The 16,235-nt window shown below is 37.1% G+C and overlaps 1 protein-coding gene across 3 annotated transcripts; it reads right to left on the bottom strand.

Moving 5' to 3' along the window:
* Positions 1-114: 114 nt before the first annotated feature.
* LOC103703801 (serine/threonine protein phosphatase 2A 55 kDa regulatory subunit B beta isoform-like) lies at positions 115-15,912 on the bottom strand. 3 transcript variants are annotated; one of them, XM_039120883.1, is made up of 15 exons: positions 15,814-15,912; positions 15,471-15,678; positions 14,522-14,625; positions 14,291-14,386; positions 14,059-14,178; positions 13,713-13,907; positions 13,174-13,265; positions 12,837-12,955; positions 10,038-10,131; positions 9,802-9,925; positions 5,297-5,365; positions 3,136-3,227; positions 2,944-3,021; positions 407-480; positions 115-333 (listed from the first exon to the last, which is right to left on the bottom strand). In XM_039120883.1, the coding sequence occupies exons 2-15, from the start codon at positions 15,547-15,549 to the stop codon at positions 194-196; spliced, it is 1,476 nt and encodes a 491-aa protein (XP_038976811.1). In that variant the 5' UTR covers positions 15,550-15,678; positions 15,814-15,912; the 3' UTR covers positions 115-193. The 3 variants fall into 3 exon arrangements, with proteins under 3 accessions (XP_038976811.1, XP_038976810.1, XP_038976812.1); XM_039120882.1 differs by having other exon boundaries at positions 10,038-10,161; positions 15,814-15,911; XM_039120884.1 differs by lacking the exons at positions 15,471-15,678; positions 15,814-15,912 and having other exon boundaries at positions 10,038-10,161; positions 14,291-14,400.
* Positions 15,913-16,235: the final 323 nt, after the last annotated feature.

Here is a 16,235-nt window from a genome sequence, read left to right as displayed (position 1 = left end):
TTTCTTATTCTTTTTTCTCATCCTCCTTATCTTTTTCCTCTTTTTTTTTGCCTTTGCCTTCCCTTGGCCATGCCACTGTTAGAGTGTTAGTGGGGTGGCTGGCAGAGTTGGATATAACTAGACATTGAATCTCTGTGCTTTTTTGCCCCCAACTGTCACAGCATACATTAAGTAAATAAATAAATGAAATGATCTATGCATAGTACATGTATAAGCTACATTTAGTAGCACAGGCAATTAAGCTTGTTGTAGGATGCCAGGCCAAATGGATCAGTTTGGATTTCAAGTTGCAAGGGATCTCATCACTAGCATCAGAACCTGTATTGTCATGTCCTGTCATGGCAGTTAAAAAAAGTTATTCAAAGCAGCCCAAGGAAATGGAAAATATTAGTAGAGTATCTAAAACCTCTTCGGTTGAGTCCACAGGCAAAGCTGCCTAGCAATCCTGCAGTTCTTGTGGCAGTTCGACAATGTGATACCCTGATATGATGTGAATGTTACTGTTAGTAAGTCAACTTTTTTATGGTTCTGCACACCATCTCACATTAGCTAAACCATATCAATGTATCTGATAGATAAGGTGGCTCATGCCCTTTTTGACAGTTTCGAATATATGCAAGTGGACCAACACCGATGATCCTTGTGTATCAATTTCTACATGCCCACACACAATATTGCACTACCTAGCAGGATTGATATTTGAGATTAAAAATCTCACAATACAAAGTGAGAGCATAACCTACTTAGCAATACAAGTGAAGAGTAATGAATTTGTTGCTGGAAAATTGCTTCATCATTTTGGTACCATTTGGGAAGGTGCTCCATAACTTTTTCTGCATATGCTACTTGCAAATTAGTGCCCTTTTTTCCATCTAGTTGCTGTTTAACAATCAAGGTAGGTAAATGACAGAAAGCATACTAACCACTCTAGTTCCTTCAAATATTTAGTTTAGATGGACAATTTATTAATCTGCATGCATCTGCATTTACCTCGGATGCCTGTTGAAAAATTAGAATGCATGTGCAAATTGTGAGTTTCAGTTGTCTTTTACCAAACATGGAGGAAGACATGACAAAGAGTAGTAACAACACTAAGTATAAAAGGCCAACAGGACTTTGGTTCAGTGGTACTCCTTTCCTTCATCCATGCACTGGAGATAGGTTTTAGGTTTGATCTTGGATGGTCCCTCGCATTGCATTGACATTCATCTTCAAATAATACTAACCATCAATTTGCAAAGAAGTCCGTTTAGCAAACAATGTGGGGAACATGTGCAAGTGTATATCATAATTACAACTCTAGTCAACTCAACTAAGCCTTAATCCCAAACAAGTTCAGGTCGGCTACATGAATCCTTTTTCCTCTATTCAGCTCTATTTAGGGCCATACTTTCCGTCATTCCATACTATTTTATCCCATATGATTTTCGTTTTAACTCTACCTCTCTTTTACTCTACATATATGAAATCACTCCTTATTGGTGCATCTCCTAGCCAATGTTGTACATGTCCAAACCATCTAAGTCCTCTCAACTTGTCCTCAATTGGAACTATCTCTATCTTTTTATGAATGACTTCATTTCTTGCTCTATCTTTTTTTTTATTACCATTCATCCATCTCAACATTCTCATTTTGGCCACACACATTCTATGCACATATTATTTTTTAACTGTCCAACATTCTATACCGTAACACTTTTCCAACTAATTGTATAGTTGTCCTATAAAACTTTTCCAACTTGCCAAGTATCCTATGCTTACAGTATATCCTAGTTGCACTTCTCCATTTGAATCATCCTATTTTAATCCTATGGATAATATCCTCTTCAATCTCCCAGTCCTTATGGATAATTGATCCTAAATCTTGAAAATAATCACTCTTAGGAACTTCATGATCCTCAATTTTCACTAAAACTATATTTCATGTATTCTATCTTGGTCCTACTTAACCGAAATCTTTACATTCTAATGCACTCCTTCATAATTCCAACTTATAATTAACTCCAATCATAGTTCCATCTACTAAAACTTATATTATCCGCAATAGCATGCATTAAAGAAACCGTTCTAAATATGCCTAATAAGCTCATCTATAACTAGTGCAAAAAAAAGGGGATTTAGAGTAGATCCTTGGTGTAAATCTATTGTGATTGGAAACTGACAAGTACTACGTTCGATAGTTCTTACACTAATAATTGTTCCATTGTACATGTCTTTAATCACATCAATATAACTAAAGAAAATTCATTTCTTCTCTAAAACCCACCACAAGACTTCTCTTGGACTCTATCATATGCTCTCTAAATCAAATAAAAAAATATATGAAGATCTTGTCTCTTTCTCTGTATTTCTCCATTAACCTCTGAATGAGAAAAATAGCATCCATAGTCGATCTTCCTAGCATGAAACCAAATTGAATCACACCTATGTGCTCAATTACCCTCTCCTAAAGTTTCATAGTATGGCTGATGAGTTATATCAAACTTTTCCACTTGAAGAGAGGGTCACTCCTCTTCTCCTTTCTTTGGCATTGCTTACTCTTCATTTTTTTCTACTCTTTGTTTTTTTATATATCTTTTTATTAGTATTAAACGGACATAGTAAAGAAGACCAACTTGTACTATAATTTAACAAGTTCTAGTATTTGGGGATGCATTATCTAAGATTTGGATCCATAATCTCTTATTGCTAGACCAAGAGGTATGATCATGGAATACGTCCCAGTTCCCAAGTTCTTCTTAGCTAACTCTTCAAGTTTAATAATTTTACTATACTTAAGATTTTTATAAGAAAATATGATAAAAATCTTAAGTCCATGGGCATGTCAGAGTGGTTATTGGGCATGACTGAAAATCATAATTACACTATAACATTTTAAACAGCAGATTTCCAATTTCCATCAGTTCTTGATATTTTCATAAATCATAGCCTGATTTAACGCACCTGTTTGGGTTTCTGCTAGCTTCCAATGTAATTCCATCATCTTGCCCACCATCATGAGAGAAAACTTTGAAAATATTGCTGATATCAATATAAAAGTGGAAGAGAAAAACATGAGTGCAACAATCAAGGCAAAATGCAACCAAAAATAGGATGATGCTGCCATTATGATTGTATTTATATTCAAAGAGAAACCTGTAAGATCCACTTGCGAAGTGATGTCCATCCCTGCTAATGCAGCACTCAAACTTGTCGAAAATAGCATCATGATTATATAACACAGATAGCTGGAGAAGCCATAAAGTACATTGTCAATCACAAGCACGTTTCTGCTTGAGCAGGGCACTGAAACCACAAAGAGCAACTGGACTAGATAACCCAAGCTTCTATTACCTGAGTAATGACAATGGAAGCCCAGGGGCACATAAGAAAAAGAAGATACTTCACAGAGGAAACCTATGGACTTTAGCTAATCAAAGTGCAACGAATGCATGATATATCCTCTCTTCCTCAGAAAAGTAAAACTGCCGCAACAAGTTTGTGCCTGCTCAATTACCACGGTGGATTCTCCAGATCCTCGTAAGCACTAAATGCGACAAACTAACTACAAATGCCAGTTTCTTGATCTCCGGAAATGGAGAGCATAATTAAGAGCAACAAGAACATGTCTTCCAAGAAAAGTGCTCATTGTCTATGAATGGGATGTTTCCTAGTTCAGAAATAACAAGATGATCAGAAGCAGGCATTTTCAGAGGTACATACCAAAACAACCCTCTGAGCTCTGTGTAGCCCAAAAGGGATACTAGATTTTTTTTACGAGTTATCAGGACCGGGATCAGCATCATCTGATGGTATTCTAGAGACAGTAAAATTTGGATGAGGGTGAAGACAGATCTTAGCTACAGGAGCTACAAAACGAACTAAACAGATTTAGAACGAGCTAAGATCTTTTAAATTCTTTAGACATCAGCTGCAGTGAATGCAGGTCTCAGGTTTCTCAAAGAGGTCAAGTGTCCCAAAGTGTCCACAACTCCTAACAGTACAATATACAGTAAGGGGACACTTCCACATAACAATAGTTAAAAAAATAATTAAATGTCCAGCTGTGTAAAAATATGACATTTACTAAATTAAGTTGCTCTCCTCAAGCTGTCTTCATAGTCTCACTCTCATTTGGCCTCCCACTACTCAAGTCCTTTTCAAGCACTAGGTTGATCGTGTCCATGCATGTACTATGTGCATGTCCATCTACCAGTAGCTAATGATCCAACTTGATAGCCTGGATCTCTAAACATCACGAACCTACATGCATTGCCACATATCACAAGGTAAATTTGCAGTTCTTAGTTCACTGCCATTAAAGCATTCTCTTGAGATTTCAGTATTCCCTTGAATCCAACCAACCCCAATATACAACAAATACAAGACGTTTCTGGTGTTAGTGGCAAAACACTATGGCTATGAAGCTCATGTATCTGCACTCATGCAAATTCAGGATCTAGTTCCTCTTCTCATATGAAAGACCCACATTTTCTAGAAAGTGGATTTACAAGATAAAAATTCAATTCAGATGGTTAGATTGCATGTTACAACTTGATTACTGACTCGCAACTTCAACAGAAACACAACGTTGATAATAAATCACAGTTCGTTCTGGTTGTGAAGGTAAGTGTGGTGTAGCCAAAAATTGTCATTAGGCAGTGGTTTCACAATAGCTTCATGTGAAGGATGCCTTTCATCATAAGGATCCCCTAAGAAAGGTACTTTTGTAGCGACCTTGCTTCTCATTCACCTTGGTGTCTGTCATCCTTTCTGTGTTTGCTCTAATATCAAACATAAATAATATTTTTGATCTCAAATGCAAAAAGGTTGATATATGTAATATGAAGGAATTGATCCAAGAGAATGATATATACCTTCTCCTACTTGCGAAATGTTTCTTAATTAAACAGGAGAAAGCAATCAAATTTAAGTCACCATGTTTTACTCTAAATGATACTTTTTCTATAAGAAGCAAGCCATTCATTGAAAATCAAATAAAGAGTTAACACAGAGAGAGTTTAAGCACCGAATTCCTTCACAAAATGATCAAGTATCCGCATCAACATCTAAACAACAACTTACAAACTCTCACCAAGGTGGCACATCTTGCATCAGTAATGAAAAATTTACAATAGATTGCAATCAAGGTCATGTCCTTATACACAAATACACATGCGTGCATGCTAGCTTATAAACACATGCATGAGCAAGCATGCACGAGCATGCATGCAGGTACATACACAAACAAACAGACATATTTTTCAAAAGGTAGGGCACCTTGACCATACAAGCCGCGAAGAAGAAATTGAAGTACCTTGGGGCGAAGATACTCATTTATCTTAAAAATTGCAATAGGAGAGCTTTCCATGTGCAAGTCCCACAACTGCATATAGTAGAAAAGATAACCAAGTTAATAGGAACATTTTAGTTTACAATTTCATTGATGACATATATTTATGCACTAACAATTATAATAAAAAGAGCATCCAAGTGTATAAGGCTCCCGCCACTGCAGGATCTAAGGAGGGTAAAATGTACGCAGTCTACCCCCGTGTGCAAAGAGGCTGTTTCCATATTTGGAACCAATAACATCTAGGTCACAATGAAGCAACCTTGCTATTGCGCCAAGGCCTGCCCTCCACTAGCAATTATATTAAACCACCAAATTAAAGCAAGATATCAGCGGTAATAACACACACCTTGGCATGCATGTGTAAAAAAAAAAATGGGTTGGGGGTAAGACCAAACTAATGTAAAAAGCATATACAAAGCACAAGATATCAAAGTTAGAATAATTTCAAAAGGAAACAAATGAAATCCATAGTGCATGGGATTTTTGGTGAGAAATTATCATGTAAAATAATGTTAATATGTTGCTGGGACAAAGAAAAAAAAGGGTGGTAGGTGGGTCGGGTGGAGGGCGGATAGTTATTCTAAAAGCTCATGTCCTAATGGCGTTCTATGAAAACTTAATGTCATTTAAATAGCCATGAACCTTGAAACTAATTCTCATGTGTTTGTGGTGTCTTCTTGGTCATCAAGAAATGAAATGCATAGTTCAAGTTATTCATAGAGTTCTAGTTATTATTGGTAGCATGTGTCATAAAAATTAATTCCAGAAGTAGTACGAGAGAAGGGTAATGACCATAGAAAAGGCTTCTACTAAGGTTAATTTGACTCAAGGAGGTGCAAAACAGAAAGCTTAATAATAGATTTCGAACAAACAAGAATCATATTACATGATAGTGTCATGTCCAAGGTATACAATCTGGACTTGGAACCGCATCGGTACGTTACCGACTTAGTGTTATATGGTCAGCATGGTATTATATACCCCTGTATTAAGACAAACTCCCAACTTTTTTTCTCTCCCAACCATGGTACCACGTAGGACCGGGTGGTATGGATTGGTACCAGTAAGTGGTGATTCCTCTTGATTCGAACATGTACGATTCGGTTCGACAGTTCGACTCATATACTAAACTGAACCTCGAGTACTAGTACCTTATCGGTGCAGGATAGTACAAGTCAGTATAGCAGACCCTGGGCATGTCTGCATGCAAGTTGTTACAACTTCCTACATAAGTTTCCACGATTGAGCCTTGGCTAGATTTTCATGCATGGTTGTTACAGAGTTGGTCTTTGTAAACATTGCATATCTTGAACAAGATTATCTAATATTATGTAAAGAAGCAAGAGAGTCTCAAGAAAAAATTTCAAAGCATGTAGGAGCAACTACACAGTGAATAAATAATGTGATTCTTTTGATTAAAAAAAATGGAGTGAATTAAAACTAATGTTTAGTATTTAGATTACAACAAATACATACAAGGAAAGCGGATACATAGAAATTGATAGGAATTACAAGAAATTTTTAAGAATTTTATATATCATGCAAGCCAAAAAAAATATGAATAGAAGAAGATGTCATTCGTTTGATGAGAAATAAAAAGAAATATTGAAAATCCGCATGGCTGAAGCTGAAACAACTAGTATTAAAGTAACAAAAAGAAAAGCAAGGACTGAAGTGGAGAGTTAGAGTCGAAAAGAGGATTCCTATTTTTCTTTTGCATTTATATTTTTTTCTATTGATGTTCGGTATGATCAATCGCATACTTAAGCTATCATGTAAGCCCTTTTCTTAGTCCTTATTCATATTTTCGAGCCATATAATTATCTTTCTTGTATTTTCTTATAATAAATGTCATTTTCTCTATTAGCTTTTTCTTGCAATTATTTCTGTACTAGAATGTGACATGCAGCATAATTTTATTTTTTAATTATATATAATAAATTAAAAAAATGCTAAAATGACTCGAATCTTTATTTTTTTAATTTTAATATAAATAAATAAATGCTAGAAGAGGGGCTTGAATCTTTGATCTTTTGGTTGGAGAGTAAAATTGGGGCTAGGGGGAGAGAAAATGCACAAGAGGGGAAAAAGAACTATTGGAAAATATGGACGGCCAAACAAGCCCCACACACAGACATATCGCAGGAGTTGACATTATATAGTAGAATAAATTGAATACATACTATTTCTCGTTTGTTTCATTTTTTAAAAACAGTTTGTTTGATATTCTTTTTTTTCATTATTAATCATGTATCTGCATGTGAAGCACTTTATTCCTTGTATGCTTTGAATTATTTGCTTGAAACTCCCTTGAATCTTAGTTATGATATTGAACAAACTTAAAAACAATAATTGATTTCCTATTGTCCTCCAAAAATGCTGTAGAACTTTCACTTTTAACAATTTGTGTAACTAAGCATCATTTAAGATTAAGACATGTGCATCATCGCCACAATGGAAGACAAGCACTCAATTCTCTTAGGGATACTCAATTTCAGTATTTTGAGAGTTTTGGATGACGAGAACATAGTGCTATTACAAATAAAACATATCTCGAGATGAGAGTCCTACATATTACAATAATTCATGTTATACTATGATTTCAATCAATCAGGATGGATCTTTGCCATCCAAGTCCATCCATCAATCTGCCTATACAGTACACTATCCCATTAATCATCCAACCAAAATGTTTACTTTGGACAGCAATGGTCATTATCATGTTTGGCTGTACTACCCCAAACAGCCTGGTTTGAGATGCACCAAACTGAGGAGGAACCAAAACGATTCATTTTGAGAGCTCGGAGAAAGGCCAACCCCCCCCCCCCCCCAACCCACCAGTACAATTATAACCCCCCCTCTTTCTCTCACTCTCCACTAGGGTTAGAATTATGGTTTCCCTCGGCTCTCCCCCTTCCTCCCTCCTCCCTCCCTCTCCCTCTTTCGCTCTGCTAGGGTTAGGTTTAGGGTTTAACCCTCGACCCACCCCTTCCTCCTCCTCTCTTCCTCTCTTCTTTTCTCCCCCCTCCCTCCCTCTCCCTGTTCTCAATATGTCCTAGAATGGCACAGTACAGACTCATACTGTATCGAACCAGTCGTCGACTGGTCCAAACTCTGGTACTGGTTCGGCGAACCTTGGACTCATTACAATCAGTGGTCATGGCATAATCTAAATAATGTAAGGTTTCAAGAATTCAGGTATAGAATATCTCTCTTGTAGATCAACCTCTAGAATGCAGATCTAGCAGCGAAAAACATAATTCTGCCTCAAAAAAAGTACATAACTAGTATAAAAAAGGAAAGAAGAAGAAGAAATAAGATTGAAAAGAAGAAAGGACAAAAAAAGAAAAGAAAAGAGTTAAATTGTTAGATGAGCTTCCGTGAAAAAGGACGATCACCAACAAGCTCGAAAGTCCCCTCCTCAAATAGCGAACACAAAGTCCACTAGCCCAACTCCAATCGAAAGTAGAAAAAGAATAATTACAAATTTGGGGGCAAAGAGAAAAGCTTCTTAATGTTTCATTAATATATTTTGGAACAAAAAAAATCTAAGTGACAAGATTCACAAGACAAATATATACAAGAGGTTCTTATACTAAGGGTGTGTTTGGTTTGTGACCGAAATTGGAATTGAAATCAGAATTAAAATGGATTGGAATGAAAATCAGAATGGCTATATTCTCCGACGTGTTTGATTTGTAACTGGAATCAAAATCAAAATCGGAATGGAATTTGAATATTAGGAGAAAGGCGAGATTGGGTTTTGGGTAATTGGGGCATTCTCATGCCCCCCAAAATTGAAATGAAAATGAGACTCTCCCTAACCAAACGGCTAGAATGGGAGTCACTCATTCCCATTCCAGAGCCCAACTCCCTCCAACCAAACATGCCCTAAACTCTAGCACATACAAGATTGCACACTGACACAAATTTATAGTAGTATATGGAAATGCAAAGAGCTATCATGAAGTGTCTAGGAAAATAAAAGGATGAATCTAGAAAGATGAAAGGACATTGGCTTATTATAAATTATGGTGGGAAATCTTATGGCTCAAATTACAAAGTGGATTGTATCGAAAGGAAGTGGGCTGATGTATATATAAGTGATTAACACATGTGCAAGCTCCCAAAATGATAACAAACCCTTACAAAATTAGCACCCACTACATAAAACATAAGATGATGAAAAATAAACTAAAAATATAATATAACCCCAAAAAATGAACTTCATAAATTTAATAAGTTCATTATTTCTTTGTTCATACTAGGGCATCCCCCTTTTAGTCGTTGGATGACCAAAAAGCCCCATAATGGTAGAGGCAGTCACATGTACACAAGTTGGGCTAGGCACATGGCATAATAACATGCTAGATGGCTCATTAGAGATGCATGTTCTAAATTAAATAGACAAATTATTTAGGATACTAGACATTGTTCTCATGACCAAGAATGAAAGGCTAGAGAACCTTTAGATTCATGTAGTCCCGACTTAAAATATGTCTTCCATCTTTTGCAAACTTTATATCAGAAATTGAAGCAATTATCTCGGTGAAGAAGGATCTAGATCCACGAGCTTCATGATCTAGTAATCTGAAGTAGCAATTTCAAGTTAGCAAACTTAGCATGAAATAGATACCACCTGCAACACAAAAATGATTGGAACACTGTCAAAATATATGATGTATAGGCGCGAAAGACTCACATTTTTGCATTCTGGTCACATAGTGCCGATTGACGCATGTCAACCAATCGGATAAAACCTCTTGAACTGCTGTAAGCTAAGAGATTACAGTAATCTGGATGAAACTCGGCAGATGTTATGACCTCTGGTTGAATATGTAATTTGTTCATCACAAGACAGTTAGTAAGGCCAGGCTTCAGAGATAGAGATTTAAAATAAGAAATGTGCTCTGATGAACAAAAATGAGTACTAATTTGCGTTAGTCTGCTATGAGAAGAAAGAGATTAGAGAAGGATGGGATCGGCTAATACTTGCAGTTTGCTGGAGTCTTTGGAAAGAAGGGAACCATCAAATTTTTCTGAAAGAAGGCATGCAATTATGAAGCACACTTCAGAAGATTATCTACCAGATTTCTGATTGGGAGATTATGTGTGGGAGTCATAATGCTGCAAGTTGTGAGAGAATGAGGAGTAAAGCTCTCTTCTCCTTTAGCATTGTAATTGCGTGGGATCTTTTACTTACTATCCATTAGGGTAGTAGCACTTCCTGTATTATTTCTTTCTTATTAGCAACAAGTTAAGGCATAGGCCCACCTTCCCCTCAAAAAAGGGGAAAAAAATGATGAAGTCATGACTGCATGAGCAGAAAATGGAATAGTAAGGTTACTATACAAGGAGATGACTAGATGAGTCTGTCAAAATTATGCTGTAGAAAATGAGACCTTCTCCAAGCCTTGGTCAGTCTCCACCTCCCCCCCCTCCCCAACCCAACAAAAAAAAAAAAACCCGGCGCTTCCCCCAACAAATGGCAAAAAAGTATCATATTCTTGAGATCTGGACAGGAACTCTCTTACCGACAAAGCAAAGCAGTTTCCTTGGATAATCATCAGGTCTACGATGTGTAAAGCGAAGGACTTTTCTCCAAATAACCTCGATCTTGCATTAGGTATTGGCAAGTCAAACATGCACGAGCAGATCATTAAGTTTGACCATTCCTTCCTTCTTTAGACAATCCATTATTGACGTTCCACTACAACTATGATAGTTTGGTTGACTTGAACAATGGATCTCTCTCTCTCTCTCTCTCTCTCTGGCCTCTAATTCCCAACTAGTTGATTTTATCAGTATCATGACCTTCTTCCAGCTGAGGTTGTCTAAATTCCTTGGGGCTCACTCCACAACTAAACCCTGATCTTGAGCCAATAACCCTTCATTCCATGGTAACATTAAGACCAGGCAAGTTGCTATTTCCAATGCCATGTCCCTTTCATGGATCAGCCCCCTTTTTTCTTGGTGGTAAAAAAAGGGGAAGGGGGGAGGAAGGGACAAGCCCACCCCCGCGTAGCAGCCCCCACTGGGCCCCCACTCCGCCAGGAGAATGTTCGATGTGGGCAGAAATGACCGTGTTGGGCACCCCGGCCGGTTTTACTCATACCCTTTCCACCCGTGGTCTGGCTCGGTTACCCCTCTGGGCTCCGATTCGAACCCCGTGTGAGTACGTCACATCCGACACCACCAAGGCTACCAGAAGACCAATAAGCCCTCCCAACCACGTGTCTGAGCAGGGAGCATCCGATCTCCATAATTTAATCGACGCCCGCGCGTTTTGAACTCGGAACCACGGGATTGGAAGTAAGGCCCAGTTCCACTGAGCTACCACCTCAGTGGCAAGGCTAGAGCAAAAGGAACTAGGGTTGCAAAACCTACCTTCAGAAAAAAGCAATCTATTCATGAGTCCAAGACTTCTTTTTCCCTCAGAAAATGAGAATAATCAAACAGAAGAACAAAAAAAAAAAGAATGGCATTAATACCTAGCTTTTATTGTTTAATAGCAAACTTACAATATGAGAATGTTTTGACTTTTGAAGGCTTGCTACCCTATCATCCAGAGACTTAAGTGGAATTATAAAGATGTAGACTTAGTGTCAAATTTAGATCTCTCCCCAGATTTCCTAACATGACAGAAAAAAGCAATATGACAAGAAACCCTGCAATTAATTGCCACAACAGAAGATGTTAGCAAATGATTGCTGCAAGGAAGATGACCTCAACAAACTCATCACTCATTAAGGCACTAAACTATTGATGAGCGATGATTTAATTTTAATAATGATTCAACATCATAAAAGTCCAGTTAAAATCACAATCACAAAAAAAGGGGCTAAAAATATGCTTCACTTAAAAGCTGATTTCTGCTAGAAATATGCATACTTATTAGATTAAATGAGAAGTTAAAATCAACATTAAAAATGTCCAAAAAACAAGTGTTTAGAACTTCTGGAATCAAGAAGTTCCAAAACTTACTTTCCCAAGAGCACCAAATATCACCATCCAATAAAACAGCAGAAAATATGGGAATGAAATACATTATCAGACATCACAATAAATTTGACTAATCAAATTGGTAAAATATTACTTCGCCTATCTTTGATTATAAACTCTCATACAACCACCTAGGATCCTTTTTAAGGGCAACAACAGAACTATGTGACCTGGTTTTCATCTGCTCCTTCAACTGGATCATGTGATCTGACTATGTCTCCTTATAGAACAATTGTTATAGAAAGAAAATGCAACCACACCCCACCTTTTGACATCCCTAACCACTGCCTCTATCAAACAGGAAATGGCTCATACAGGAATAACATTCAGAAATTTGCAGATTCTAGACATTATCGTTTAATTTAAACCCAAGAGTTATCCAGCCTTCACTTCCGCCACTTAAAACATATAAAGATAAGAAAGTTGCATTAAAAATAAATATAGGAATTAAAAGACGAAAGCACACACTCTTATAAGCTTTAAGGTCATTATAAATCACCTATGAGATCCTCCATGTCCAGTGGCTTCAGGTCAACAATGTTAAAGCATCGATTACTAACTTCCATGTTCCATAAGTTTATTCTGAGGTCATCAGCAGATATGAATGTCTCACCATCACTGCACATGCATTATGAACTCAAATCAGGTATTATCTGCAAATATAGTATAAGATCCTACAGAGGTAAATATCTATGCAGTCTGTCTAAGACATCAAATGGGTTGATTACTCTTGAACCATAAGAGAAATGATATGCGCATAAATATTGAATATGGTATTCTCTAGCTGAAAAAAAAAAGTTACAGATCACAGAGAAAGGGAAAGTATGAAAGTTTACCTATTGTTTGATATAGAATTGATATTATAATCATGAGCATGTGCGTACACCCTCCGGCACCTTGCAACAGAACTCTCTCCAACATTAAATATCTGATCACACATGACATCATCATTGATTACACTGCACGACAACAAAATCCATGCCTTTTATCTATCTTTTTTGTTTCAGCTTATGATGAATGGATGAATAAATAGTATAACAATATGACTGATCTATCTCTCTCATTTCTGCCCATAATGTAATTTACAAAATGGATAAAGGAAAATGGCTAGTAGCTGTGCATATCAGTGAGTTCACTCTGATGCAAGGCTTGTTTCCGAAGGTTCTGGAGCTCAGTTTGCCTCAATAAACTCCTTGTCCAACTAGGTAAACACATTTAAGCATCTTTCCATTAAGAATTATCTCAATAAACAGATTGGAGGGTTCAAATTACACCGGGAATCATGATAGCAGACAAATCATGAGCTGATTATAGGTATTATTAAAACCAGTGTCCATATACATATGCAGCAGATTTTCCATAAATGTCAACATACCGTGTTAGGGCCTTCCTCAGGTGCTGGAGAAACACTCCTAGGCTTTTTATCTATCCATTCAAGATGATAACCATTCTGGATGGATGATTCATTAAGCCCGGCCACAAAACTCTTCCCAGAAAGAAGTGCATTTTCTGAGGAAACATTTGGACTTAGTTCCATTTCCTTGACTCTCTTCACCTTACATTCTGAAACCTGGTTTCCGAAGCACATAAAAATTAAATTTCTGCATAAAGTTTTTATATACGTCTTATTGAGATTTAACTGTGAAAAGTGAGTAGATCAGACTTTACAACACACAGTATTCTTTTGACAATGCGTTTTGCCTGTGGAGCATCACTGTTACCTTCCATAGCTTAATTGTCCTATCATTTGTAGAAAGTATAAATAGAGAATTGTTGGGTGTAGCACAGAATCTCAGTTTGTTGATCTTCTCCCCAATTTCCAAACTCTTCAGGTAATCAAACTACAGAGAGTAAAATGTCATTAGGGTGTCGTATGCAAACTGTATATACTGACATGCACTATGATATTATGGGAAACAGACTGAATGGTCATTGACTTGTAAGTAACAATACCTCGAGTTCATGACTTTGAAACTCCGTCTTGTAAAAATATCTAGGATGCACTGTAGCAGGATAGTCCATGTGCTCCAACTCTTTCCGTGGATGCAGCTGAAATTTGTTTCCTAAAATCCAGTTTATATATATATATATAGAAATTTCAAAGGTATAGCATATGCTGCTTTTGGATGGGTGCCTATGCACAGATATAAATGAAAGAAAAACATGAAGAGATTAGGAAATTACATTTGTCCCATCTGTTCTTTCAAAAAGGATAATGCGACCCCCATGATCTCCAGCCACAAGATAGTCTCCTCTGCTCTCAAATTCAACCGCAGATATGAAATCGACTGAAACAATCAGCATAATCAGAACATAATATCAGGGTAAATAGATAAACATGACATGGCGTACTCAAAAGTGGAAAAGATGTTCTAAGCAGTCCTGCAATGCATTTTGAATCATTGCACGTGCTGGTGAAGATCTTTTTTGCCAATTTAATATGATACATTTCACTAAAAATGTCATCTGATAGAAAGATCAGTGTTAGATAAACATAAAAGAGTTGTCAAGATGCCAAACATGAACGTTCAACTGCAAAGAGCTTTACATTCCCATAGTTCTTGTGGAAAATATTGTAAAGCAAAATCCATGAGGAGGATAGATTATGAGGAAGGCCTAAATATGATCAACATCTATTTTCAATTTACTGGAGGTAATAATTTTAACCATTGCATGCATGCATATTAAAATTAAAAAATATCTCCCACTTTATCATATTACAGAAAGGAGTTAATTTCCAACGTAATCCAAGAATCCAACTACTTCGGTCAGTCAAGTTCTGCCGCCTAAATGGGGGAGAACATCTTTACATAAATAAGCGTGAACTTCCGCAATAAAAAGCGTCATAAAAAAATCCAGGAACTCCTTTTTCCTTTCCTCGTCATCATCTTCTTCCTGCCAGTAAAAATTAACTAATTTTCCATAGATAGATAAAGATGCATCAGAAGCAAACAAGGAAAGAACGAAAGAAACATAACTTCAAAAATCCGAGGACCTCAAGATTCCAAGAAACTAACCACAACTCCCACAACCCTCCCCTAAAATAAAAAAAGGGAAATACAAAGAATTGAAAGGAGAAAAAAGGGAAATACAGAGAATTGAAAGGAGAGTTAGAGGAAATTGAAACCCTGACCATCATCAACTTTCTCGCCGGGAGACTGCTCGCCGAACACCTGAGAGAACTTCCACTCCAACGCCGCCGACGAGCTCATCGACCCAACCCTTCCCCCCCGCGCCCCACCTCTCTCTCTGGAATCGAACTACCTCGTGGAGTTGGGTGGAAACGGTTCCTTGGTTCTTTTTTCCTCTCTTCGAGTCCCTCCAAATAAACTCTCTCTCCTCTGCCAAAAAATAAAATCTCTCTCGTAAATGAAATTTGAAAAAAAAAAATGATAATTATCCAGCGCTCCCTCTTCCTCGTATTATTTTTTCCACGTCCTTGTTTTCGGGATAAAAAAAGAATTTCAATTGCCGACCTGGGGACCATCAAACCATGGCCTCGCTCCAACCACGGATGCTTGTGATCAGAGAACCGGCGAGAATGCTATTTTTCTTAATTGATAAAAGGTTATTCTAACTAGTGATGGCGCTTCCGAGGAGTGACCACCCTATCCTATTTTGCCAAGTCTCCTGAGTCCTGAGCACCTATGTTAAAGAAAAAAAAAACTCAAAAATTAAATAGAAACAAAACTCCTCCTACGAACGGAATCCATCAAATTTTTTATTTTAAAAAAATAAAAAATTATATATGCCAAAAGAGATCATCCTCATTTTTTTTCTTCCTCGTCAAACCTTCCTAAGCTCCCTTCATCTATCCTCTTCCTTATCAAACCGTCTATCTCATTCATGAGATCTTCTTTCTCCATCCGAGTCCTTTTTTTCTCCTCCAAGACTCTCT

Source organism: Phoenix dactylifera, unplaced genomic scaffold, assembly GCF_009389715.1.
Source record: "Phoenix dactylifera cultivar Barhee BC4 unplaced genomic scaffold, palm_55x_up_171113_PBpolish2nd_filt_p 000900F, whole genome shotgun sequence".
NCBI classification, from domain to species: domain Eukaryota; kingdom Viridiplantae; phylum Streptophyta; class Magnoliopsida; order Arecales; family Arecaceae; genus Phoenix; species Phoenix dactylifera.
Note: the sequence above shows the minus strand (reverse complement) of the source record. Positions and strands in the feature narration are given on the sequence as shown.

Bases quoted from the DNA above. Each gene is read 5' to 3' on its own strand.
- LOC103703801 (XM_039120882.1), bottom strand. From the start codon at position 15,549: ATGAGCTCGTCGGCGGCGTTGGAGTGGAAGTTCTCTCAGGTGTTCGGC. The intron at 12,956-13,173 runs GTAAACTTTCAT...ATGCATGTGCAG, and splicing joins AATTCTATATCAAACAATAG to TGATGGTGAGACATTCATAT. The intron at 3,228-5,296 runs GTACTTCAATTT...TGGCTTCTCCAG, and splicing joins ATGAGTATCTTCGCCCCAAG to CTATCTGTGTTATATAATCA.